Source organism: Notothenia rossii (assembly GCF_949606895.1).
Source record: "Notothenia rossii genome assembly, chromosome: 8".
Lineage (NCBI taxonomy): Eukaryota > Metazoa > Chordata > Actinopteri > Perciformes > Nototheniidae > Notothenia > Notothenia rossii.
The window spans coordinates 76,849,446-76,875,883 of NC_136906.1; the positions used below are offsets into that span (position 1 = coordinate 76,849,446).

General features: G+C 41.6%; 1 protein-coding gene across 1 annotated transcript in view; it reads left to right on the top strand.

Annotated features, from left to right (window-relative positions):
• Positions 1-26,438, top strand: part of fam184ab (family with sequence similarity 184 member Ab) — a 191,299-nt gene that overhangs the window by 87,137 nt on the left and 77,724 nt on the right. The window contains exons 8-10 of the mRNA XM_079645322.1: positions 3,892-4,073; positions 11,822-12,007; positions 24,703-24,825. Coding sequence (XP_079501448.1) covers positions 3,892-4,073; positions 11,822-12,007; positions 24,703-24,825 — 491 coding nt within the window. The remainder of the gene's footprint in view (positions 1-3,891; positions 4,074-11,821; positions 12,008-24,702; positions 24,826-26,438) is intronic.

Below are 26,438 nucleotides of genomic sequence, written 5' to 3' on the forward strand. Positions count from 1 at the left end.
GTTGAACACAAATACCTGTACTTTCTACTTCTTACATGTTGAACACAAATACCTGTACTTTCTACTTCTTACATGTTGAACACAAATACCTGTACTTTCTACTTCTTACATGTTGAACACAAATACCTGTACTTTCTACTTCTTACATGTTGAACACAAATACCTGTACTTTCTACTTCTTACATTTTGAACACAAATACCTGTACTTTCTACTTCTTACATGTTGAACCCAAATACCTGTACTTTCTACTTCTTACATGTTGAACACAAATACCTGTACTTTCTACTTCTTACATGTTGAACTCAAATACCTGTACTTTCTACTTCTTACATGTTGAACTCAAATACCTGAACTTTCTACTTCTCTCATTTTCCAAACAGGCTGGTTCCTTTAGTCTGAATGTGTGTTTGGTGGCGTGATCATTATTATTTAGAGTCATTGCGTGCCTATTGATTTGAACACTATCCGTGTATCCATCATTTCCTGGTCTTCTCTAAAGAAGAGGGACCAATGGAAACGTTGTCATGTTGCCGTTGTTCAGCATGGAAACATTCATTAGCTAACGATGACATTATTGTTCTATTAATATAAAGGGAGGTCAGGTACTCTTTAAAACAGCTGCTAGTTATGGGTACTTTTTACTGAAGTACATTTCAAAGCCTCTTTACTTTGACTTGAGTAAAGAAGTTTAGTCAGTACTTTTACTTTCACCAGAGTATTTTTAAACACGAGTATCTGTACTTCTACGTGAGTAAAGGATGTGTGTACTTTTGCCATCTCTACTCATACGGCCTTGTTTTCATAATGCTGGCTCACCCATGCTACCCACCACACACTTCCTGTGCTTGTTGTGCAAAAACACATCAAACACATCCCATAACATTCCTCTCATCTTCTCTGAGGCATCATGGCCTGGAACGCTTTAATGGCGTAATGCTGTATTCCCAGTCTAATGGTATTCCCAGCCGCTCAGAGGAAGGAGAAGCCCTTCACACATCATTTATTCCCGGGTTAAGATGTGTGTTTGTGTGCACTCGTGTCGGGTAAATGGTGGCGTGTTTAGGATCTGATTTAATATCTCATGAAGTCTCTCCGTCAGTCCTTTGTGAAACGACATTGCCTGTCTGAAAATGTGTGAGCAATAGCGGCTGAATTATGCTCGGCCCATTAGTTCCTATGAGCTCCTCGTGACCAATGAGAGCGCTTCATCATGTTGCACCACAGCTATTTGCATGTGAAGGAGAAAAATAACATCTAGGTGGTGAATGTTGCTCTGCCTTGTTTACAATACAGCGCTGATAATAGCTTATCATTTATTTAAACTGTGGAGGGACCTACGGTTGTTCTTTGTTCCTTTGATTGGTTGTTAAACGAACATCCATTTAATTACCACTTGGTTCTTATTTTCTTTGGTTAATGTGTCAAAATATAGTAAGCTATTATTAATCAATGGAGCCATGGCTACATCAGCGTCTGATATAACTGTTTGCTAAACCGCAGCAAGTACAGTACATAATAGCTTAACCCATTGGTTCCGAACCTTTTCCAGTCAGGCCCCCCTTGGGTAATTGGAAATATTTTCGAGCCCCCCCTAACCCGGTTCCCACGAGATTGGTAGAATTAATTGTATATAGTTGTACAAATATTACATTTTCTCTGCTAATAATAACAAGACAAAAAGATCCAACTATCATTTTATATGTTATTATGGATTGAACATGAACAAAAGTGCTTGAATTGGCAGTTGATCCTGTGCCACTGTGAAATAATGAGGCCTAATGGAAACAATTACAAATACTGCTTATCGATCCGGTTCTTTAACAGTATTTGTATAGGTTAGTTTTTAGGGGGAAAACTAAACAGATTAGAAACAGAATTCACATTGATTCATTTAATGTATACTGTGGATTATGGGCTGCTAGCACACATAACATACCTGCAGTGGTGGTAGTAAGTAGATTTACTCAAGTACTGCACTTATTTTGAGGTACTTAAGTATTTCCACTTTGGTTCTTTGTAATTCTGCTCCACTACAGTCAGTCCAGAGCTAAATGGTGTACTTTTACTCCACATGTATTTAGTTACTTTACAGATCTGGAATAATGATGTGAAATATAATGAACTCTTAAATCAGACGTTAGTTACACCTGGAGTAAATTCACAAGCTACCCTGCAGTATACTACTTTTACTTAAGTACTTGATATGAGTACTTCTCCCACCCTACACGTAATTGGGGCAACAGAACTCTGAGTTAAGGAAGTTGAAAACGGTGCATTTCTCCGTATGAATATGATGCCTTTTGGCCAGCTGATGGACAGATGGCTCGTGTTTCCGAGTTTAGCTGAAAACACTTATGGCAAATGAGCATCGTACACATTGAGCCTTGTAGATTGTCACTTTTGAACGCTCTGTTGGCCTCCGGGAGATCTCTGTGTGCACGGTGCTGCAGCAAGTCTGAGGCCCCGCCTCCCGCACACAGAGAGAGAGATCTCCACACCGACCACTTTAGATGTCAAGGGAGATGTATGCCTCATCATACTTTGTTGATTTGGGCATTATAGCTGAAAGGCCACTTTTCTTGTATCTGCCGGTTGTGTTAAAAATGTATCAATTCTATTGATTTTACAAGCAAATAATGCTTGTTTACAACTTCTTCCCAAGCTTCACACACCCCCCTTGCAATAGCGCTGCGCCCCCCAGGCTGGGAACCACTGGTTTAACCAGATTGGTTGACCGCACTTCTTAAAAGCCACAGTCGCCCTTGGATATAGCTTGAGATTGAAGTGGTAGATTTTTTTTGTTTTAAGTGTCATATTATTTGCTAATCATCCTTTAAGACCAATAACATTTAAGCCATGCATCTCAGATTTGTTCAGTTATTCAAATATGTCGTCTTACCCATTTATGACATTGTCCTCCAGTTCTAGAGACAATTTATCAATCAGAGCTTTGTTTGGGGGGATTCATAATCTCAACATCATCTTGCTGCATGGATATCCATCTACATTCATAAAGAGTTGTTGCATGGGTGAGATGTGTGCAGCTTTATAGATGGTTTTTATCTGTTTACATAAATAACAACGCCTCAACCCAGCATGTATGTCCATGCCCTGAAAAGATTGACTTCTCCAAAGTTCTGCTAGACCTTCCAAGTTGATTTTAAATGACATCGTCAAAAAGTACCTCCTTCTCGAAAAATGAATTGGCTGACCAAGATGTCAGGTTTAATGAATAAGGTCAACAACATGCTAATCAAGCAATTTTGCTCTAATGACAAAACGAATTGAAAACCCAGACCCAAGTCAAAGTAAGAAATGCTGAGCAGTGGCTCAACGCTGAGAAGGTGCTAACTGTCGCATCATAAAAAAAATAGAAAGAGTTAATCAACAGTGCAATACAATAGTTTTCACAATAAATCACTCATACATGTGGAAAGTCTGCTCTATACAGCTAAAGTTTAAAGGTCCCCTATGATACTGTTTATATTATAGACATATAGGTCTCAGATATATACAGAACATGTCTCTGATTGGCTGAAACACCAAACAGGTCATTGCAGCATTACCCATAATCCCCTCTGTTTCAGCCCTGTTTCCAAAGTGCTGATTCTCTCTCTGTTACTTTAGATGAAAATAAGGAGCCCCTCCCCACGCCCCACAATTCAGGTGATAAGGGCGGGGGGGTTACCTTGGTTGCTGATTGGCTAATGGTTACACAAGACAAGACATTTTTTAACCATCGTTTAAAGAGGTTTAAGGAGAGCAGAAACCTCAGACCTTTTCGAAGTTAAAGATTCTGACTCCAGTTGGTGTTTGTGACAAGAAACCTCCAGGAATGTCAATATTTAGATGACACCCATCTGTTTGCATTGTGCTCACGCCCCCCCCAGGTCAGATCAGCAACCTGCAGGCCACTCAGATGACGCAGGAAGCCGCCATCAGAGACCTGGACAACGAGCGCAGCCGCCTGAAGGACAAGGTGCTGAGGATGGATGAGGAGAGGGAGGCGCTGCTGAGCCAGAGCCAGGCGCTGGACGACAGGCAGAGGCAACAGCTGCAGTCCCTGGAGAAGGTGTGTGTGTGTGTGTGTGTGTGTGTGTGTGTGTGTGTGTGTGTGTGTGTGTGTGTGTGTGTGTGTGTGTGTGTGTGTGTGTGTGTGTGTGTGTGTGTGTGTGTGTGTGTGTGTGTGTGTGTGTGTGTGTGTGTGTGTGTGTGTGTGTGTGTGTGTGTGTGTGTGTGTGTGTGTGTGTGTGTGTGTGTGTGTGTGTGTGTGTGTGTGTGTGTGTGTGTGTGTGTGTGTGTGTGTGTGTGTGTGTGTGTGTGTGTGTGTGTGTGTGTGTGTGTGTGTGTGTGTGTGTGTGTGTGTGTGTGTGTGTGTGTGTGAAGCTTTTTGTAGACTTGGCTCCAGACTTGTTTTTCCCTCCTTCAGATACAGTAAGTTATTCTGTGCTCGTATTTTGGTCAATGGCGCCTCGCATAGAAAACAAGTCAATCAAACCACGGAGAAAACTCAAAGCAAGATATTAGTATACATTTGAGGATTTAAATAGTTCCAAAAAGTATAACCACTGGTCTTCATGCGTTCTTGAACAACATGATTGCAGGGTCTCAGAAGCTGAATATTTTCTCTGTCTGTAGCTCGTTGTTATTCTCTGAGCTTACGGTAGATTTCTTGTCGAGGGTTGTTGATTTCTTCCTTGCTCTCGGTCTTCTGTTGGTCTTTAGATGTGGATAGACGGTGTGGCAGCTCCTTGATATAGTTGATGATGGTTTGCTAGCTTCGGAGATTTGTTCCATTGTCTGGCTTTTTGTGGATTGTTCCGTCTTTTATCGATTGTTCCCCCTACTCATATCTAAATGTCTAATTAGATTGTTTAAACCGACTACAGAGAGTTGGTTACATCGCGCCCGCCCATCATACGGGAAGTCTGGATTGCAATATTAAAGATGAGGATATTTGTTATTTCATGTAGGGAGCTTGTGCCGTCTCTCATTTTGACCTTAACGCCTCAGTTTACCCAAAACTGATTCATGTCCTCAAGTCGATTTGGTATTTCGTTTCGTCTATATTTTATTTTTGCAACGTTGACATTTCTGTGTCTGTACAGAGTAATCCCCCCGGTGGAGTTGATACCCAAAGCCAGACTTTGTAGATGTGGAAGAACAATTTGACTTGAACTATTGATTGATTTCAGGAAGTACTTTACAGAGGAGACCAAATGTCAAAGCCTGAGCATGTAGATGTATAAAACTCACCAGGACTCCCACTCGTTTTCTGTCTTCTTGTCTATCGTTACACCTTTAAACACTTCTCTTCGTCATTTTGTTTCAGAAAAGTTGAATGCCACAAAGTTTAACGAACCTTCCATCATCATTAGGGTCAAACTTGTCGATCGTATAAACTTTGAATACTAAATTGTCCCTCTTTTTAAAATCCAAAAGGCTTAAAGGTCAGATGCTTTTAGGAACAGTGAAGTCAGCAGACCCAGCACAGCCGGCTAAATGTCAAGTGTTGCGGCTTCATGTGTGTTTCCCATCCCTTTATCTCTGACATTTGTGCAGTGTGTTCCTCTGAGAGTCCTCCTGCTGAGCGACGCTGCTGAATCTCAATGTCTTTCTGGGATAACACACCTCTTAAACCAGGGGTGTCAAACTCAAGGCCCGGGGGCCAAATCCGGCCTGCGACTTCATTTTATGTGGCCCCGCAAGAGCTTGCAAAGAATATAATACGTTTATAATACGGTTACAGGCTGATTTACAGAAGCACGTTGCCCATAAACTACATTTCCCACAATGCATCTCAAATTTGACTTTTTCTCAGAAACAGATTTTTTTTTCAAAATTTCATTTTTTGGGGGGGATTTTGACTTTTTTTTCAGAATTTGGCTTTTCTTTTTAAAACATTTTATGACATTCTCACTGAAGAGACTTGCCCCTAGACTTCTGCTTTCAGACGTAGTTAATTATGAAGTTATTACCCTATCCGATAATACTCCAATGCAGAGGCAAAAATGTAATATAATACATTATTTTATATATATTAAATATTTATATATGTCTTTTTATATAGTCTTAAATATAAAACTGGCCCTTTGAGTGCAACGATGATGCTAATGTGGCCCGAGTTGAAATTGAGTTTGATACCCCTGTCTTAAACTGTAACACATCTTCCTGTTTAGGCTGCAGCAACGTCCCTCAGTTCTCTCACTGTTCAAATTCAAAAGCTTTTATTGTCATTGTACAGAATACAACGAGATGTATAGTCACTGCTCCAGCGAGGGCTTTAAAGACAGACATATTAAAACACAGATTAAAAGGTCTGACCTTTACGAACAGCAAGTAGCGCACACAGCTTCGGATCGTCATGGAGATGACCAGGATTAATAAATAAATGAATAAAATAGAATTATGATAACATTTATCCAATCCATTTTATTTCTATAGCGCATTTGAAAACAACAGAGTTGAACAAAGTGCTGTACCTCAACAACTGTATAAAAACATAGCATAAATACATGAAAAACAGACAGGACAATGAAACCAGATCAGAAGCCACAGACTGAGAAACTCTCCTACACGACGTACAAACAATACAAAACACTAGCAAGATAAAAACCCACATTTGAAAGCACAAGTGTCACCTGGTCTGTAAAAGCCAGGGAGAAGAAGTGGGTTTTTAAACGAGATTTAAAAACAGGCAGAGTGGGAGCAAGTCTAACCTGGAGGGGGTCAGAGGTCCAACTCAGTGTCGTGTAGCCATGCCCGCATCTCTGGACCTACGTCGAAGAGGCTGGCTTCCGAGGGAGGTCTATATAAAGGGCAGGTGGTTATTAATGTATATGCTCGGCAGTCTGTTCAGGGTCACCACACTCGCATGCAGCACTATCTGCCAGGCCCCACTTCTTCATTGATGTTTTGAAGCGACCGAGCCCAGTTCGTAGGCGGTTCAGTGTGGTCCATTGCCGGCGTGGTAAGTCGTCTCCTCCTATGGCGCCAACTCCTGGGTCCCAGATGTAACGGTGGATGCGGGAGGGGGCCCGGCTAGCTCCCACTCCTGCTTCCAAGCAGCCGCCAACCATGCATCTCTGGAGAGGTCCTCAGAGGTGGAATTGAGAATCTCTTGTGCTGCCTTGTTGAAGGGGAGGCGGGACTTGTTGTCCTAATGGCCCATGGGAAGAAACTGTTTGAGTCTGGAGGTGGGGGCTTTCAGTGAACGGTAGCGCCGGCCCGACTCGGGCAGCAGGTCGAACAGATGACTGTTGTGAATGTTTTAACTTAAAATCCTTAAATTTTGAAAAAGAAATGTGGTGATATTAAAAGTGTGTGAAGGGCTTTGTAGCTTCTACGCTTTAATGGATTCGTTTTTGGATTAATTGTGTTTTCAAAATGAGCAACATTAGCAAATAAAAACCATTTCAGATAAGGTTATTGGTCTGACTTAATTATACAGCGTTGTGGAAAAGTCATTACAGTAATGGGAGGCTTTTCCCTTTCCTTATCTCCTCTCTTTTTCCTCATTCCTGTGTTTTATGATCTTTGCTTATTTTCCCTTCTCGTCTCTCTGAGAAAAAGGAAAAATGAACGTCCCAATATGTTTTCCATCCCTATTGTTCAATGCTCTCCTCTGGGCGGGACTGGCCATACGACTACCCAGCAGTTTGACCAGCTTGATGGACGCTTTTTGGGAGATTTCCAAAACCACCCTCTGGTTTATAGCAATTAGTGCTCAGAAAAGATCATCCCTGGTGGGGAATTAGAGTGTGTGTTTATGTTGTTGCCAATGTCTGATTTATGCAATAACTCACTAGTTTTATGACTGATAATGTCCAAATACAGTATGCATCGTGCATCTGTACGACAGCTTGCAGGGCACGTTTGTTGGCAATGAGGAAATGCTTTTATCTTTTATGGCAAGCAGTTGTTTGTTGATGGAAATGTGTCGTTTAAGGACAGAGTTGTTAGGATTTGCATATGTGTGAGTTAATGATAAGGTTTGATTTGACTGATCTTGGAGCTGATCCCGGTATAGAGTGGCGAAGTCCCGCCCATCTACTTCCGACCCATGGGACCTTATTTCTGAAAAAGCATGTATTGAAGTCAATGGAGAGAGAAAGATTATCTTTCGATCCCGTTTGAATTGTACCATGAATTACACATATGATGTTTGTCAATCTTAAAAAATCATTTCCATGTCAAAAAAGTCACAGTTTGTCGTAAAACTGTTGAAATATAAGACTATGAAAAATACGCAACTAGAAAGACTACAAATCCCAGAATCCCGGTCCCGCATGCTGGCTCTTACGGAATTGACTAACTCCCCTTGTGTGTGTGTACAGCTCTCAACATGCCCAGACTTGGAGTGATTTTCACCTCTTTCAATACTTTTCACCTCATTCTGAAAGAAAGAAGTGAAACGTGTCAACGTGGCGGCCGTCTTGGTGTGTGGTGCGAGACGGGAGATGTAGTTCATTGAGCGGTTTCACACAAAAAAAGTGTTACTTCACAGTTTTACGACACATTTGGATTTTTTTGACTTACAAAATTATCTTTTAAATTGACAAACATCATATGTGTAATTTTTGGCACAATTCAAACGGGATCGAAAGATAATCTTTCTCTCTCCATTCACTTCAATACATACTTTTTCAGAAATAAGGTCCCATGGAGGTCCCCCGGAAAGGGAGGGACTTCGCCTCTCTATATAATAATGGTTTGATATCAGCTAACAAAGCGTTTATTGACTGTACTGCCGTTGTAGTGGCATCCAAGGGTTTCCTCTTGCCACTATAGAGCGGGGTTGACGACACGCAATCCAAAACAATAAGCAGCCGAAGGTTTTCAGTCAAAAAGATGTAATTTATTAACAAAAAAGTATTGACTTAAATAGCCTCAAAATAACAAATCTTAAACAATATTTCGGCGATATACTTTTCTATATAAACTAAACTATACTTTGTTTACAGTCCAATTTGCAACACCAATCTCTGTCTGCAATTTGCGGTCGAAAAACTGTTCCGCTCCCCGTCTCACCAGGTCTCCGAGCACGCCGGCTGTCCTCAATTACCTCACTTAAATACACACCGGAAGGAACACGGAAACAGATCATATTATATATATATCACTTCATCAAAACATATTCACCACGGCAACACAAATCACCCCTCCATCACTAAATCATTTATCAAATTATGAATCGAAATAATAACGTTGACTCCATTGTGGCTCTAACAGCCGTGCTGCTCTCCTCCATTTTAACTTTAGCTGTATGGTGCAGCCTTTCCATCTGTATGAGTGTGACAATTTGACTCTTATGTAAAAACTATTGTATTGCACTGTTGACTAACTTTGTTCTGACACCAAGGTTAGCATAATTCATTAAGCTCTGATGGAAACAGATTCTCTATCCCTTTCTATTTTCCTCATTGGATGATGCAATACTCAGCTAGCAGCTTCTCATCGTTGAGCCAGTGCTGAATATCAGGTTAAAATGACAGATGATGCCGACTGAAATCCATATCAACTGTTGCTAATTAATATTAATTCCACGCGTAACTTGATCACAAACATAATATGTTTTCAAGCGTCCTTACAGTTTCCACTCTCCTTCATATAATATGAATAATTTAAGCTCATCAAGTGAGTAGTCTTGAACCAGGATACATGTTAGAGGGCTACACATGTGGTCAATAATCCTGTGGGTGAATGTAAGTGTTGCATTGGACTCTGTATTGGCAGATACCTTACAGTATGTTCAAAAACTTGATCTTGACAGTCCTAGTATCTGGCCCATTTATTCTTTATCGCTGTGCTTTAATTTCATTAGGGCTGTCAGTCGATTCAAATAGTTAATCGCGATTAATCTCACATTTTTGATCTGTTCTGAATGCACCTTAGAGGAATATTTTTCAAGTTTTTAATACTCTTATCAACATATGAGTGGACAAATATGCTTTATTGCTTTACTCCTCTGTCTTCATAACAGTCAAAGCATGAGACTGAAGTTCCCACTGTGGGTCAAAATAATGCGCTGTGATGTGCAGTCGACACGTTGGATGCGATCCAAATGATCTAACGCAGCCCCTCGTCCTCGTCCTCCCCATTTAGCTATGGCTGTTGTTGTCCGGGCGTCTCCCCAGCAAACTTTCAAGGGTGGTCTGCCACAAGCGAGTGGCAGGAGCGGGGCTGTCAGCATCAGCTGTGGGCTTGGCTTGCTGTTTAAAAAACCTTTTTTGGTATCCATATCTCTCGCTAGAATCTCCCACCAAACATTTTCCCCGGGCGCCGTTCAAAATGGCAGCACACTGCTCCTAACACTAGGATGGGTCAAATGCAGAGAAACAATTTCCCCACCGGGATTAATAAAGTTTATAAACAGAGAGGGTCTTGGCTTGCTTTAAGGGTCTTCAGTCATCCCACTGTCAGATCTCACTGATTGATATTTCTGCTCCCATGTGTCTTTCTGGCGCAGTTTGGCTAATTAAAATGTTGCTAAACCCATGTGATGAAGAAACAGCTGCTCGCTTGATTAAACTCAAAGTAAATGGGTTTCAGATTACATGTTTGGGTTCCTCAGAAACATCGCTGTTTTCTGTGACCTTGCGAAACCAATTTACCGTTTGTTCCTGGCTGTCTGCTCGTCTGACTGTCACACGATATATGGAGCTCAGAAACAACTTAAATCAGCAGGACTTCTTCCTCCTCTGTGTCCTTTGAGATCCATCTTTTGGCTGATATCCATTCCTATATTTCACTTTTATCCCTGCAGTTTAAAAATCTATGAAGCAGCTCCCTTCTTATTCAACTACTCAAACAATCACTAGCAAATGAGTAATGAGCAGGCTCCAAATGATCCCAATTAACCCCCCCACAACAGTGATTGTCTTATCACACAACTCTTACTAGGCGTAGTGTACATCAATCAATATACACTCCAAACTAAATCTTAAGACCAGGCGAAAAATTACAAGAATTTCGCACTGGTGGATAGAAAATAGAGATTAGGCCATTTATTAAAAACCGCATTTAAACTCAAACAGGAAGTTCGTCAGCTGATCAAACGTTTTGGAATTGGAATTTTGAGATATGTTTTTCGCTAGCAGAAGGCCAACAGTATATAGATATTAGAAATACGACACTTTTTAGCTTTAGACGTAATCTTTTCATATTAAATCACCATCTTGCATATTAAAGAACTTTTTGAATGGTTCTCATTTCAAAATAAGTCAGCAAAAACATTAAAAAAGTCTGTCTCAGACTATTTTTCAACCAAGCTAGCGCGCGTATTAGTCATGCCGTTGTTTTTCCAGACGATACTTTTGGCAATGAGTCTGCTTCTTCTTCTTTATTGTGCAATAGAAAACAATTTAATCTGGTATCATCTTGAGATGTGAAGCAAGAGTATCTAAAAGAGGCCGTGATTTAGCAAAAAGTCCTTGCATTCGTCACGCCTGAGGCTGCAGACGACAGCTGACAAACACCAACATCAGAATAATGGTTAGCATCTGCTGCTCTGTGTCTCTCTATAATGAATAACCCCTTTATCAGTAATCCAACATGGAGTCGGTTACAAATGTTCTGTTGGGCTTTGGTGCTTCAGGAGAAGAGAGAAGGGGTGAGAGAGATAGAGACAAACAGACAGAGTTTAAGATGTATTTCTTGGCGGTCACTTAATAAACATTTAAATGTGGCTCAAAAAAAAAAAGCATATGGGTTGAATGTCAGCCCGAGCCCTTTCTCTCTGTGTGTGTGTGTGTTTCAAAACAACTCTGTGCATATTTCTAAACGTGTGTGTTCATGCATATTCGTTGGTGTTTCCCTCAGACCCTGCGTGATGAGAAGTCGTCCCACGAGAAGGACATGAAGGACATCCAGGCTCGATCCGAAGAGGAGACCAACCTGATGAAGGACAGCCAGGCCAGGGCTCTGGAGGAGGTCGCCAAGAAACACAGAGTCACCCTGGAGAACGCTCTGAACAACGCCGAGAAGGAGAAGAACCGCATGCTGGCCGTGAGTACACACACACACACACACACACACACACACACACACACACACACACACACACACACACACACACACACACACACACACACACACACACACACACACACACACACATTCTTGCTAGGATGAAAACAGAAGGCCTCATGAAGAATATCAGATGATATCAGAGTGCATCAGATGGTCATACACAATGAAGACACGATTCATTTTGAAATGCATGTGACTTTGTGTTAGTTGCGTTTGTTCTTCAAAGGCGTAGTTTAAATTGATCCTGGTTCAGTCTGCTTTAATGCAGATTAATAATAACTTGTGCAAAAACATTTTTAGATTTCCTATAGTGGTATATTTAGACAGTTGTTGGTGAAAGATACCGATTTTGATCCAACCTGGCGAACGATCTGGTTACTATACGAAAAACACAAGTGATCACGATAGTTTTTACGCTACTAAATTACATAAGTTTGATTGTTGAAGTCATAGGTTCATCTACAGCAGGGGTGGGGAACCTCCGGCCTCCGCGAGACCATTTGGTACGGCCCTCGAGGTAATTTATAAACGCACGCAAAAAAGAAAACAATTCAAGAAATCTAGACCGCAAAATAATTAAACAAGCGAGTGCCTGTTTTTCCTGGCCAAGGTCAGGGTCCTTGAACACAACACGAGCCTAACGTGTCATCACGTGGTATGTCACGTCTGACAGGGGTGTAGTTCTAACGGAGAGCACCAGAGCGCGGCTCCGGGCCGGGACTTCACAAATTGCAGTACCCATAAGGAGCTGTACACATGCCGCAGTTTCTGCGTGTCTGTGTCTTTAGTTGAAAGCCCAGTGGCGATCTGTTCATCTGTCATACTGATCATACAGTTAATAACTTTGTTGTTATTAGCATCTGGTTAGCTAGCTATGCTAACGAATAGAAGAAGCTTTTTCTCCAACCAGTGAGGTAAAGGCACATCTTTATATGATCATTATAGTTATAGAAAAATAAGAGAATAAAGTAAACAGGTATACAATACTAATATGATAGTAAAAAAAAGTTGTTATTAATAAACAAGAATACAGTTTAAAAGGGAAGTGATTTGTAAAATATCCATAAAGAAAAAAATCTGTTTACAGTTCTGTTTCATATGGGTGTAGAGACGTATCCATAGATCTCTTCATGTTGCTCTCAAAGTGCACCAGATTGATGCTTTTAACTTCAACATTTAAAAATTCTTCCTGGTGGTGCATGCCCCCAAACCCCACTAGATGAGGTTAGACCCCCCCCCCCCCCCCCCCAAATCATGTCCACATGGATAGAATGAAAGAAAGGCGAAATGAATGGGCTGTGATTTTAGTTTTTTTTAGCAAACGTTGAGTTCAATAATTTGTACGGCCCTCGAAGGATGTTGTAAAAATTGAAATGGCCCTTGAGAGGAAAAAGGTTCCCCACCCCTGATCTACAGCTTCGAACAAATGCACCAAGCCCTGCAAAGTGCTCTTAAAATATCAAGTATTGGTATAGCTTTAACTAATTACCAACATACTGTATAAAGTAGTTTATCTCAAATAGCTTCAATTGACTCAATATATACGTACTGCAGTGGTACACACACACACAGTAAGAACACAAACACATTCCTTGAAGCCTGATGGATTTCTCTTCACAATTTCCACCATTCCCGTTGCACATTAAACATTTAAACAGGATGATATTCAGGAGTGACAACATGCCAGCTGTCTCTCTCGGTCTCTCTTCACTCTGGAGGTGTTGCCTGCCAAGCGATCTGAACCTGTCGCACCACCTCAGTCTGTTGATGATAAACAGGCCTGTTAATGGATGACTGGTGATTATGGATGACAGACGTCTTGTTTTCTCTGCATATGTTTTAATCTGATTAACAACCCACCACTGACCACATTTATATTGTATAAACGGAGGAATATTGAGCACACTCATGCTAAAGCCCCTGTCACACTGTCCCGAAATTGACACCCGATGGACACACGATTAAGGAAATGTTCAAATTCGGCTCTGATCGTAGCAACATCGGGCCATTCGTGAGGGCATCTTAAGCCATCGTATGACCGCCGGTGGAGTTTCTCAGGCTCCGGCAGCAACTTCGTGAGCGGCAACTTTGTAAGGCACTCGTGAGGGCATCTTGTCAAATCGTGAGGGCATCTTGTTATCATCGGTGCCATCGGGCATTCGCCCTCACTCTGATCGGGGCGAATGCCCGATGGCACCGATGATAACACGATGCTCTCACGATGGCCTTACGAAGGGCAAAATTGACACACGAATTAAACACGAAAATGAACCTTCGCAAGGTCCTTCGGCAATTTTTTGGCATGCCAAAGATTTTGCCACCGCTCACGAAGTTGCTGCCGGAGCCCTAAGAAACTCCGCCGGCGGTCATACGATGGCTTAAGATGCCCTCACGAATGTCCCGATGTTGCTACGATCAGAGATGAATTTGAACATTTCCTTTATCGTGTGTCCATCGGGTTGTTTTATTGCACAACAAAATCATGTAAACGTATTATGTAAATAACCCAATTTGTGTTCTGTGAAACTGAAAAGGATATAATATATTATTTTGAAGGCGAGTTGACAGGAAGTTGTTGTTGCTATGGAAACAGCATTACGGAGAAAACTTAATATCTTCTACATATAAAGACGGAGAAAGTAAAGAACAAAGTCTGAAAATATCAGTACAGTATCATAATACTTTAAGATAATTGTTTTTGTTACTTTCGTTGCAGTTGTATGTCTTAAATGTAATGTAAATGTTGCCTTCGTGTGTGGTTCGGGGCCATCTTCGTGCGAAATTCACAATTCCATATTCGTGTGTCCATCGGGTGTCAATTTCGGGACAGTGTGACAGGGGCTTTAAAGGTGACTGTATTTAGTTTAAATTGGTTGAGGTTGAACTGTGTTTTAAACGGGAACTCTGATAGTAAAGATATCCGTCAAATGTTACTTATTTCTAGGAATGGAAACTGTTTCAAGACAGACCAAGAGAGGTCAGGGGAAGCTTGGATTTAATGCCTGGACATTCAAGATATATTACGTTAAGATGTACCCTCAGGTTGTGGTGTTTTTATAAAGAAGCAGGAATTTCCCTTCCTGCTTTATCCAGCTATCTCACATTTCCTGTGTGCTTAAAAACTACAGAAGGGCTTTGAGTTCACATAACATTTCTAAAAGCTATTACTTTAAATCAGCTGCAATGCAGGAAATGAAACGATGCTCATAACCACACAGCATGTCAACCAGAGCAATACAAGAGACCGGTTTCAAAGCTAGGACTCAGGTTTTGTGTTATCTCTCTGCACAGGTTGAAATAGAAATGAACACGACATCACACGCAGGAATACCAAGTGACAGGAGCTCAGATACCTGCAGGAAATGTGCAGTTTATTTGTATTTTATAAAGAGTAAAATACATCAAAAGGATGCTATAACAGCGACTAAGAAGCAGGCGGGAATGCGGCCTACTGATGTGGGAGAAAATGTTTATATTTACTCATTCATCATCCGTGACTTTACGAACAACTCTGAGCTCATTTGCCCCCGGGATGGAGGGAAATGTGAGTATTCTGGATGACGCTGATGATGGTAGAAAATAGATGCCGAACAGGAAAATTGTGAATGAAAGCATATTTTGAGGCAGCTGTTTGGAGCCGTCGATGACTCACACAGGTGATAAGAAGCGCTCTCATGTGCTATTTTTGGGCGATGCTAAAGCTGCTACTGCTCCTATTCACCAAGAAGACTCACAGCTGCTTTACTGGGTCGTTGTGAAGCAGAAGATACAGTAGATTAACAAACTACGTACACTTGAGAGGAAGTGTGGACGTGGACAACGACAGAATGCATTTCGTCAAATTCACAGTTAAGAAAGGCAAAATGACCATGTGACCAAATATATAATAAGCATAAATATCTCTCTAACAAGTCTGGAAAGTCAGATTTGAAGACAGTGTGGGAGTTTTGACATTTAAATGAGAGCAGGACCCTTAAATCTGAATTCCTGCTTATACGCCGCTGACATTTACTGCATATAAAACTGCAAGTGGAAAAAGTTTAAAGTTTAAAGTTGGTTAAGTGTTCAAAACGAGGACACAATAATGGAAGCTGTGAGATGGATTTGACTGTGTGTGTGTGTGTGTGTGTGTGTGTGTGTGTGTGTGTGTGTGTGTGTGTGTGTGTGTGTGTGTGTGTGTGTGTGTGTGTGTGTGTGTGTGTGTGTGTGTGTGTGTGTGTGTGTGTGTGTGTGTGTGTGTGTGTGTGTGTGTGTGTGTGTGTGTGTGTGTGTGTGTGTGTGTGTGTGTGTGTGTGTGTGTGTGTGTGTGTAAAATGTACAGCATTAATATTTCACCGCTACCTACTTAGCACAGTGTGTGACGACCCCTCACTGGGCTTTACCTCACATATACAGCACACACACACACACACACACACACACACACTTCTTAGATGGCGCTTTTCACTGCTTGTCTACTGCATATTCTATGGTATATATTTTTACTCCTTGGGAAGAACTTCCTGTTTCCTTCCCTCTTCCTGAGTGAAGTGAGGTCAGCAAAAGCAGTCTTTAGCCCTTCAAGATGCTTATTTACGTTTTAACCTTCAGGTTTCTTCCACTGATCGCACCCTGCAGAGCTAATCTAATGTGCACGTTCGCTCATTTTCATTAAAGGAGTCTAGCTTAGTCTGAAAAAAGAAAGAAGCATGAAGGTTAGTCTCAATGTTCTTGCATATTAACTTTTACAGTCAAGGCTATCAGCTGAAAACCATCTTTTGTACAGACTGAGAAAATAAATCAATGGGTTTCAGAGTGAACAATAACAAGGACATTATCTGCATTTAAATCACGAAAGACCAATTGCTCATTCAATAAAGAGGCAGGAAAGCTTTTGGAACAATACTTAGACCTTTGTGAGACACTATTAAAGACATTTTAAGCCAGTAAGGGTGAAAAAAGCATCAACAATCTGCCTGCAGCTCCTCACTTGTTCCCTCTTGTGCTCTCTGTTCAAATAGCCAAACTTCAGCTTCGGTATCATAAGTGAAATTGCTCCTGAGGATTACAAATTGGGTCCTGGGACACGTTTAATGAGCCCCGGGGTCTCGCTGTTCCGAACCACGGCGCTCCATAATGCAGCCTGAAATAGCCTCGTGATGAAGCCCCCTCTCCAGCGGGTCCTTTATTCCAGTCACACACGGCCATGTGGAAGCAAGTGATCAAATATTCTCTTGCATCAAAGTTGCATAATGAGGACGTGTTTTTAATGATACTCCACAGAAGAGCCCGTCAGAGATGACAGCCGCATTAAGAGAAGAAGCTTTCTGCTTTTCCATATGCAAGCGCTCAGGTTCTCAGATTACATCCCATTGTGAACTGACATGCACAATAATTCACTTTTGTTTATACCATAATAATACACTTTATTTGTGTAGCACCTTTCATGCACAAAGCAGCTTAAAGTGCTTTACAGGAACACATAGCAACAATATTAAAATAAATACAGAACAAGATAAAACATGATCCTAACGAGATTCCCTTGAATTAAAGCTGACAGTAAATTGAAATAGGTTAAAATAAAACAATTTAAATGTCAAATAAACGCAAAACAGAAACAAAGTAAAACATGGACAATGATACCAGTGAGAATTGAAAGTGAAAAGCCATATTTAAGAGATTCATACACATACTTTAAATAAAACATCACCGTATCGATAACCAAATACCTAGATATCGATATTGTGACGATGATGTTTTGATATTTGGATTGATAGATGGATATGGATACTTTATTCACCCCAAGTGTAGGATTTTCTGGGGGAAATATTAACACAGTAAGATGATTTTTTATAAATAATTGTCACTAATGGGGTGAAGCCTGCGAGCTAGTTCAGTCAGTCAACTGGAGCACCAATGATACATTAACACGTAACGCGCCTCGTCCCTCTGACAACCAACCAAACACATTCTCCTAAACATGCCGCTCTATTGAAGCTGCCAGGTCTTCCTGCCTCTGCCTCGCTATGCTGCTGCTGCTGTGTTCACTTGCTATTGCTGCGTTCATGTTCCTGCTGCTGTGTTTCATGTTGCTGCTGCTCCCCTGCCCCACCACCACCCCACCGCCACCCCAGCTTCCACCCCAGCTTCACCCCAGCTTCCACCCCAGCTTCCACCCCAGCTTCCACCCCGGCTTCCACCCCGGCTTCCACCCCGGCTTCCACCCCGGCTTCCACCCCAGCGTCCACCCCAGCTTCCACCCCAGCTTCCACCCCAGCTTCCACCCCGGCTTCCACCCCAGCTTCCACCCCAGCTTCCACCCCACCATCACCCAAGCTTCCACCTGTAGGCTCGGGGGATAGTTATCTAATCATTACTCAATGTTCTTTGTAAATCTGTGGAGTTATGAGGCCCGAGCCTAGTCGCCAACTCAAACTATATGCTGCTTCTAATAAACATATTAAGAAACACGTGAGTTGTCTGACTGAAATGTAAATATTGTGACTAATAGGGTAAAGGAAAATGTTGAACAGCTACAACAGTTTGCTAAGTTCAGAAAATGACATCAATCCACTTTAAATCTGCCTTTAAAACCAAGAAAAGACAAGACATGTGCTACATTATGAAATCCAAATTCTTTGTTAATATAGAGGGTGTTTCTCAATGTCAAGGACGCTTCCTTGGTGGGACATGTCTTCCGAGTCAGGTCCTTCAGAGGCTAGGCAAGAATCCTTCCTGGCATTAGGATGAACGAAGAATGGGACAGGCTAGCAAGTGTGCAAGTGTGCAGGTCATATGAGAGGCCCCGCCTTACATTTTCCGCCAACGATTTTGGGAAATTGGTCCGTACGCAAAGCATTGTGGGGATTTCAAGACCGCGGAGGATACACATGTGCAGCCTCGAAAATGTCCCGCAACGAAGGACGCCGGCCTCGGTAGAATTCCAAGCGTCCTGGACATTGGAACAGTCCTTTCGGCGGGACTCGATGACGTAGCATCCTTGAAATAGTGGCTCTCGAGCAGCTTTACTCGACATTGAGAAACACCCCTAATCTCACGTCCCGATATATTGATCAATATATTTCCTAGCGCTATGACGGTGTTGGTGCAGAAATACCTGAAACGCCTCAATTGGACTCCTTTGTTTACTTCCATTTCAATGACATCACTATGTAACACTCAAGCTTCTATTGGCTAGCGCTCCAACACATTGTACATGATAGGCTAAGGGGCGGGACCTCTCTAAGCTGTTGACCAATCACAACAGAGCCGGCCAGCTAACCAATCAGAGCACTTTTCAGACAGAGGGTGAAAAGAGGTGCAACAGTAGAGACACTAAATACAAATATGAACCTGGACATGAGCATAATATCCTCTTTAAAGGTTGAATGCATGATCTGAATTCTCCTCCTCTTGTTGCAGTTTTCTGCTGAATCACAGGGGCAGACACACAAGGAGACGCCTCTTCATCCCTCCACTCGTCTTCATTTGAGTCTTTTGTCTGGTCCAGGTTTCATCAGGTCTAGTTAATCATCTTTTCTTTCATCACCTCTACTCTTTCATCGCTTTAAATGATAATGAGAGGTGTCTGAGAGGAGGCTGCGTTCAGAATACAAATGAACGTGTCTGCAGTGCCTCGCTCTCGCCCTCCATATCGATCTGCGCGGTATGACATGAATCCTGATGTGTCCTGATTCCTCCTGACTCTCCTTCTAAATTGACAAATATGATGCCCAATATGACCAGACTGCTGGAAGTCACCTTATGTATCAATTAAGGTTTCTACATTTCACATTTTTTGACATAAAGAGTCATTCAAGGTTGAGATTTGTGTGTCTGATATGGTGCATTGACATTTTTCTTTTTATAGAAAAACCTGTAATAATTCAGTCAGTAAAACATTGAGAACTTTAGGTGCAAATTTACCTTTGCTGAAGCCTAAACATGGTCGAACATCTTATAGACAAAAGACACCAGAGCCTGTTGTAGATAGTGTAACTACCCAATGAATAAAACTGGAAGTGGTTACCTGTTACAAACACCTTGGTATCTGGCTTGATGATTGTCTCACTTTTTAAACGTCATGTCAATAACCTGCTTAAAACACTGAGGGTTAAGCCCCCTGTTACACTGTCCCAAAATTGACACCCGATGGACACACGATTAAGGAAATGTTCAAATTCATCTCTGATCGTAACAACATCGGGCCATTCGTGAGGGCATCTTAAACCGTCGTATGACCGCCGGTGGAGTTTCTCAGGCTCCGGCAGCAACTTCGTGAGCGGTGGCAAAATCTTTGGCATGGCTTAAGATGCCCTCACGAATGTCCCGATGTTGCTACGATCAGAGATGAATTTGAACATTTCCTTTATCGTGTGTCCATCTGTTTTATTGCACAACAAAATCATGTAAACATATTATGTAAATAACCCAATTTGTGTTCTGTGAAACTAAAAAGGATATCATATATTATTTTGAAGGCGAGGAAGTTGTTGTTGCTATGGAAACAACATGACGGAGAAAACTTAATATCTTCTACATATAAAGACGGAGAAAGTAAAGAACAAAGTCTGAAAATATCAGCACAGTATCATAATGCTTTAACATAATTGTTTGTGGTACTTTCGTTGCAGTTGTATGTCTTAAATGTAATGTAAATGTTGCCTTCGTGTGTGGTTCGGGGCCATCTTCGTGCGAAATTCACAATTCCATATTCGTGTATCCATCGGGTGTCAATTTCGGGACAGTGTGACCGGGGCTTTGGGCTAGGTTTCTTCTCCAGGAACAAGTCCTGTTTCTCGCTTGAAGCCAGGAACAGGCTAGTCTCTGTGACCTTTTGACCTGTGCTGGACTATGGTGATTTGATGTATATGAATGCACCTGCCAATTGCCTGGTCAAGTTAGATGCTGCGTATCACAGTGCACTGAGATGTGTGACAAACTGTAAAGCATTAACCCATCACTGTGCCCTGTATGCAAGGGCTGGTTTGCCTTCGCTAACTGTACGGAGGCTCAGTCACTGGTACATTTTTATATACAAAGCCATGTTAGGGAAACTTCCATCCTACATCTGCTCCCTGATCTCACGGCGAATTGTAAGTGGCTACTGCCTGAGATCGCATGCTGTGGTTTTATTAAATGTGCCAGCTGCTAGGACTGTCTTAGGGAAGATGGCAGCTCCACTGTCTTGGGATAGTCTGCAATTGAAATGGAAACTGAGCAATCTGGTGCCACTAAATGTTTTTAAAGCTCGGTTGGATGCTACTCAATCGGAAGCTGTTGGTACCTGCTCATGTGGATAGTTATGTAAATTGTAATCCCAGTAATGATGCTGTATGATGTCCTTTTTGTTTTTCTGTTATGTTTATATGTATTCATGTGGAACCTACTTGAGCAGGTCTCCCTTGAAAAAGAGATCAATGATCTCAATGGGACACACCTGGATAAATAAAATGAAATAGAAGATGACCATGGATGATATTTTATTTTATTTAGACAATTCGCATCATCATTCCAAAATTAGCTAAAACAGAAAGTATGTATTGTTTCTACTAAATCTTAAACACGTGTTATGTCATTCTTTCCTTACATACCTACTTGTTTACACCTACTGTAAGCGCTTAAAACTGCACTCATTATTATATGTGTTTAAAAATGTATCAAATTACAAAGTGTAGTTTGAAAGCAGGCTGACAAACCCAGAGTTAATTATCACCTAGTCCCCATTCAGCTCTTCTACCATCTCTCAGCTTATTCTTCAGGTTTTTGGACGCATTTCTACTATTTTGATTAAGTCTGACCGTGTTCTTTTTTCAATAAAACTGTAATGCTAGCTGCCAAGCACCAAACACCCAACACATGATATAAGCATTTAGTATTTGGCAAGCTGGTCGAGCTGAAAGGATGGTACATATTGGACTAACATTCATCAGGTGGATAGGACTCTAAATGAATGCTAATGTTCTTTGTTTTTGCACAACAAGTAAACATGTTATTTAAATGCCATCTCATTAGCCATAATATATGATACCACCATAGGAAGATGTCAATGTTGCATTCAAAGCATGAGGGTCAAAATAATTGATGATACAGCTGTTAGTGCTACAAACTACCATGGAAAAGGGGCTGGGATATAATTTAAAGGTTCCATGTCATGGCCATTTCTACTGATCATAATTCAATTGTTGAGGTCTACTAAAATAGATTTATATTGTTCAATGTTCCAAACTCACATTGGTTTCTCATACAGCATCTCTGTATAGTATGTGTATTTACTCTCTGTCCTAAACGGCTTGTTGGAGCTCCTGCCCCCCCCCCCCCCTCCCTATGAGCCCTGTGGCCGTCTGCGAGACAGCGAGACACAGCGAAACCCAGCCCGAACACACACACACGCGCAGCCTGGCTGGGAGTGTGTGTGTGTGAGGACAACCTAACGGCTCCACGGATTGGTCCATTTGGATCAATGGGTCCATTTGGGTATGGGTACGTCACTGTACCCGAAATACGTCACTATACCCAGGAAGTAAACAATGGAAAAAGAGAAATGTCCAACGAGGCGTTCTGGGGCAGCATAGACAGGTCTTCTCTGTGTTAGAGTTTTACTCGCTACAGGGTGTACTTTGAGGGTTTGTGACTCTGCAGACCGTTTACATGCAGAGAAACCTTCATAACACACAAGGGGACGGGTGATAACCGGAAAAGCATGACATGGGACCTTTAAAGACATACTGTAGAAGATGGAGATATAAACCGTGTCTCCCCCGAGTCTTCATGATGAGTCTGAGTCTTCATCATATTTGATTGATTGGTTGATTGGTTGATTTAGCACATGATTAGCAGAGCAGGTAAATAAGAAGAAAGTTTGAAGTTAGGTATCCAGATTTCTGCCTGAAACCCTTTCCACCAATGTATTCTCTACTAAGGAATAGTCTCAATGAAAGTCTCTGTGAGGACCTGTGGGAGGAGAGGCTTCAGGCGAACATCAGATCGGACATATCTCCTCGGGGTTTGTTCTACCAGCCTCATTCTTGTCTTTTTTTACCGTTGCATAAGAGTGTTGAAACTATTGCAAGCAGAAGCGGCCTCTTAGGGGAAAGCAGGAGCAGATTGTTAGTGCAAACTCTGGATCGTTTGAAAGGCCATTCTTTATCCCAGATTAGACCAAACTATTTCACATATTAGCGTCAGTCAGTATTCACTCCTCACAGTTATCACGTCCTCCACTGAAATTCAAGATGTCATCACACATGAATTACTGTGATTTGTCACTCGTTGTCTCATTCAGTCGAATTTCCATTCACTTTTATGGAACTGTGTCCCAGTAGTCGATACTTGTATGGCTTTTTGTTACAAACTCCATCCTCTTGTGTAATGAATAATGGTGCAAAATGTCATTTAACATTACAGCCATTTTCCCCCAGCTCTAATTGTCCTTGGAAAGCAGCGATCGCTTCGCACTATAACAGAAATCTCTCCCCATTCATCAGCAGGCATAATAAGCTTTATTATGCTAACAATGCTGTCAAGGACAATGCAATAGTTCGGGGGTATTTTTAGAGCATGTTGCACAGATGAATATAATGGCAAAGGAAGTCTAGTTCTGCACTCAAACTGAGGGAGATATGAAGAGTTTCTGTTTATTTTTTAGGGGAAAAGTCCAGTCTGTATGGAAATAAATCTTTCAACACATCGACTACTTATGTCTGTATCTGAGAGTCGTCATAACACCATGAATATGAATAAAATATCACTTCTCTTCCAATACAACTTGAACATCTTGGATTTGGACATGAATTCTCGACATAGCCGCAAGACATTTACTTGTTGATGCTTCTTGACTTTTATTCAAGATTCAAGGCTTTTATTGTCAATGGTACAAAGCTATAGTGTAGTTACAGGGGATCCGCGGGGTCTTAAAAAGTATTCAAAAAGTTCAATCAAATCAATTTAGCGAAAATGAAGGCTATTAAAAAGTATTAAACGACATTTTCCAAGGTATTCCATTTTGTAGCTTGTTTTCAATAAGTATATAAACTGTCCAAAGAGGTTGTATTCTACAGTCTGCCTGAATGTAATCATTGCGTAGGTGTGTAGTGTGATTCTGTGGAGTTTATTTATGGCATCCTGTTGGATTTGATGTCATCTGAACAGGACATCGCACGCTCACTGCTTGATAGCGCGCGGAGGTCCGTTTACGCCGGTTGCTAAGCTACATCGTTATGGGGAAATGCAAGTCTGCGTCCAAATGGTTGGAAGATAAGGAGGAAGGACAATCAATACTGTATATAGTCAATGTGAGGTAAAGTGTGTCGCCAAGGTAACCGGTTAGAACTCCAAGTGGCGATGAGGTCTTAAAATGTAGGAGAGGGTCTTTAAAAGGTCTTAAAAGGTTTTACATCTGACTTCAGGATTTCTGCTTATAGCCTGAGTTATGACAATGACAATCTTAGGTCACAGGCTCCTCCCACAGTGCAACACAATACAACTGATAATAGTGCAAGTAAATAAAACATCATAGAAATAGTGCAGAATAGTCTATATACAAGTCATTGGAATATTGATATATGTAAGTTGCAAACAGATGAATGTTATGGATGTTCTTTCAAAAGTTCAGGTGTTTAACAGTCTTGTTGCCTGTGGGATGAAACCGTCCCTCATTTGTTTTGACGTGTGTTTCTGACGGTTTTCCACAGGAGCTGGATCAGCAGTTTGAGAAGGAGCGCCTCGCTCTGGAGGAGCAGAAGACGACGCTCCGCCAGCAGCTGGACGAGTTGAGGGAGGAGCTCACCTCCAAACTCAACGCCGCCAACGACGAGGTATGACGTCTGAAACATTAAATATGTACTTTCCTTAAGTTTACAAAAATATCAGATCAATAAGAGCTTTAAAGGTAACCTATTGTGCAAAATCCTCTTCTTCATGTCTCTTCTACATCAACATGTGTCCCCTCTTCTACATCAACATGTGTCCCCTCTTCTACATCAACATGTGTCCCCTCTTCTTCATGTCTCTTCTACATCAACATGTGTCCCCTCTTCTTCATGTCTCTTCTACATCAACATGTGTCCCCTCTTCTTCATGTCTCTTCTACATCAACATGTGTCCCCTCTTCTACATCAACATGTGTCCCCTCTTCTACATCAACATGTGTCCCCTCTTCTTCATGTCTCTTCTACATCAACATGTGTCCCCTCTTCTTCATGTCTCTTCTACATCAACATGTGTCCCCTCTTCTTCATGTCTCTTCTACATCAACATGTGTCCCCTCTTCTTCATGTCTCTTTTACATCAACATGTGTCCCCTCTTCTTCATGTCTCTTCTACATCAACATGTGTCCCCTCTTCTTCATGTCTCTTTTACATCAACATGTGTCCCCTCTTCTCCATGTCTCTTCTACATCAACATGTGTCCCCTCTTCTTCATGTCTCTTCTACATCAACATGTGTCCCCTCTTCTTCATGTCTCTGTTACATCAACATGTGTCCCCTCTTCTTCATGTCTCTTTTACATCAACATGTGTCCCCTCTTCTTCATGTCTCTTTTACATCAACATGTGTCCCCTCTTCTTCATGTCTCTTCTGCATCAACATGTGTCCCCTCTTCTCCATGTCTCTTCTACATCAACATGTGTCCCCTCTTCTTCATGTCTCTTCTACATCAACATGTGTCCCCTCTTCTTCATGTCTCTTTTACATCAACATGTGTCCCCTCTTCTTCATGTCTCTTCTACATCAACATGTGTCCCCTCTTCTTCATGTCTCTTCTACATCAACATGTGTCCCCTCTTCTTCATGTCTCTTCTACATCAACACGTGTCCCCTCTTCTCCATTTCTCATGTGTTCCCTCTTCTCCATGTCTCTTCTACATCAACATGTGTCCCCTCTTCTACATCAACATGTGTCCCCTCTTCTTCATGTCTCTTCTGCATCAACATGTGTCCCCTCTTCTCCATGTCTCTTCTACATCAACATGTGTCCCCTCTTCTTCATGTCTCTTCTACATCAACATGTGTCCCCTCTTCTTCATGTCTCTTTTACATCAACATGTGTCCCCTCTTCTCCATGTCTCTTCTACATCAACATGTGTCCCCTCTTCTTCATGTCTCTTCTACATCAACATGTGTCCCCTCTTCTTCATGTCTCTTTTACATCAACATGTGTCCCCTCTTCTTCATGTCTCCTCTACATCAACATGTGTCCCCTCTTCTTCATGTCTCCTCTACATCAACATGTGTCCCCTCTTCTTCATGTCTCCTCTACATCAACATGTGTCCCCTCTTCTTCATGTCTCTTCTACATCTACATGTGTCCCCTCTTCTCCATGTCTCTTCTACATCAACATGTGTCCCCTCTTCTTCATGTCTCTTCTACATCTACATGTGTCCCCTCTTCTCCATGTCTCTTCTACATCAACATGTGTCCCCTCTT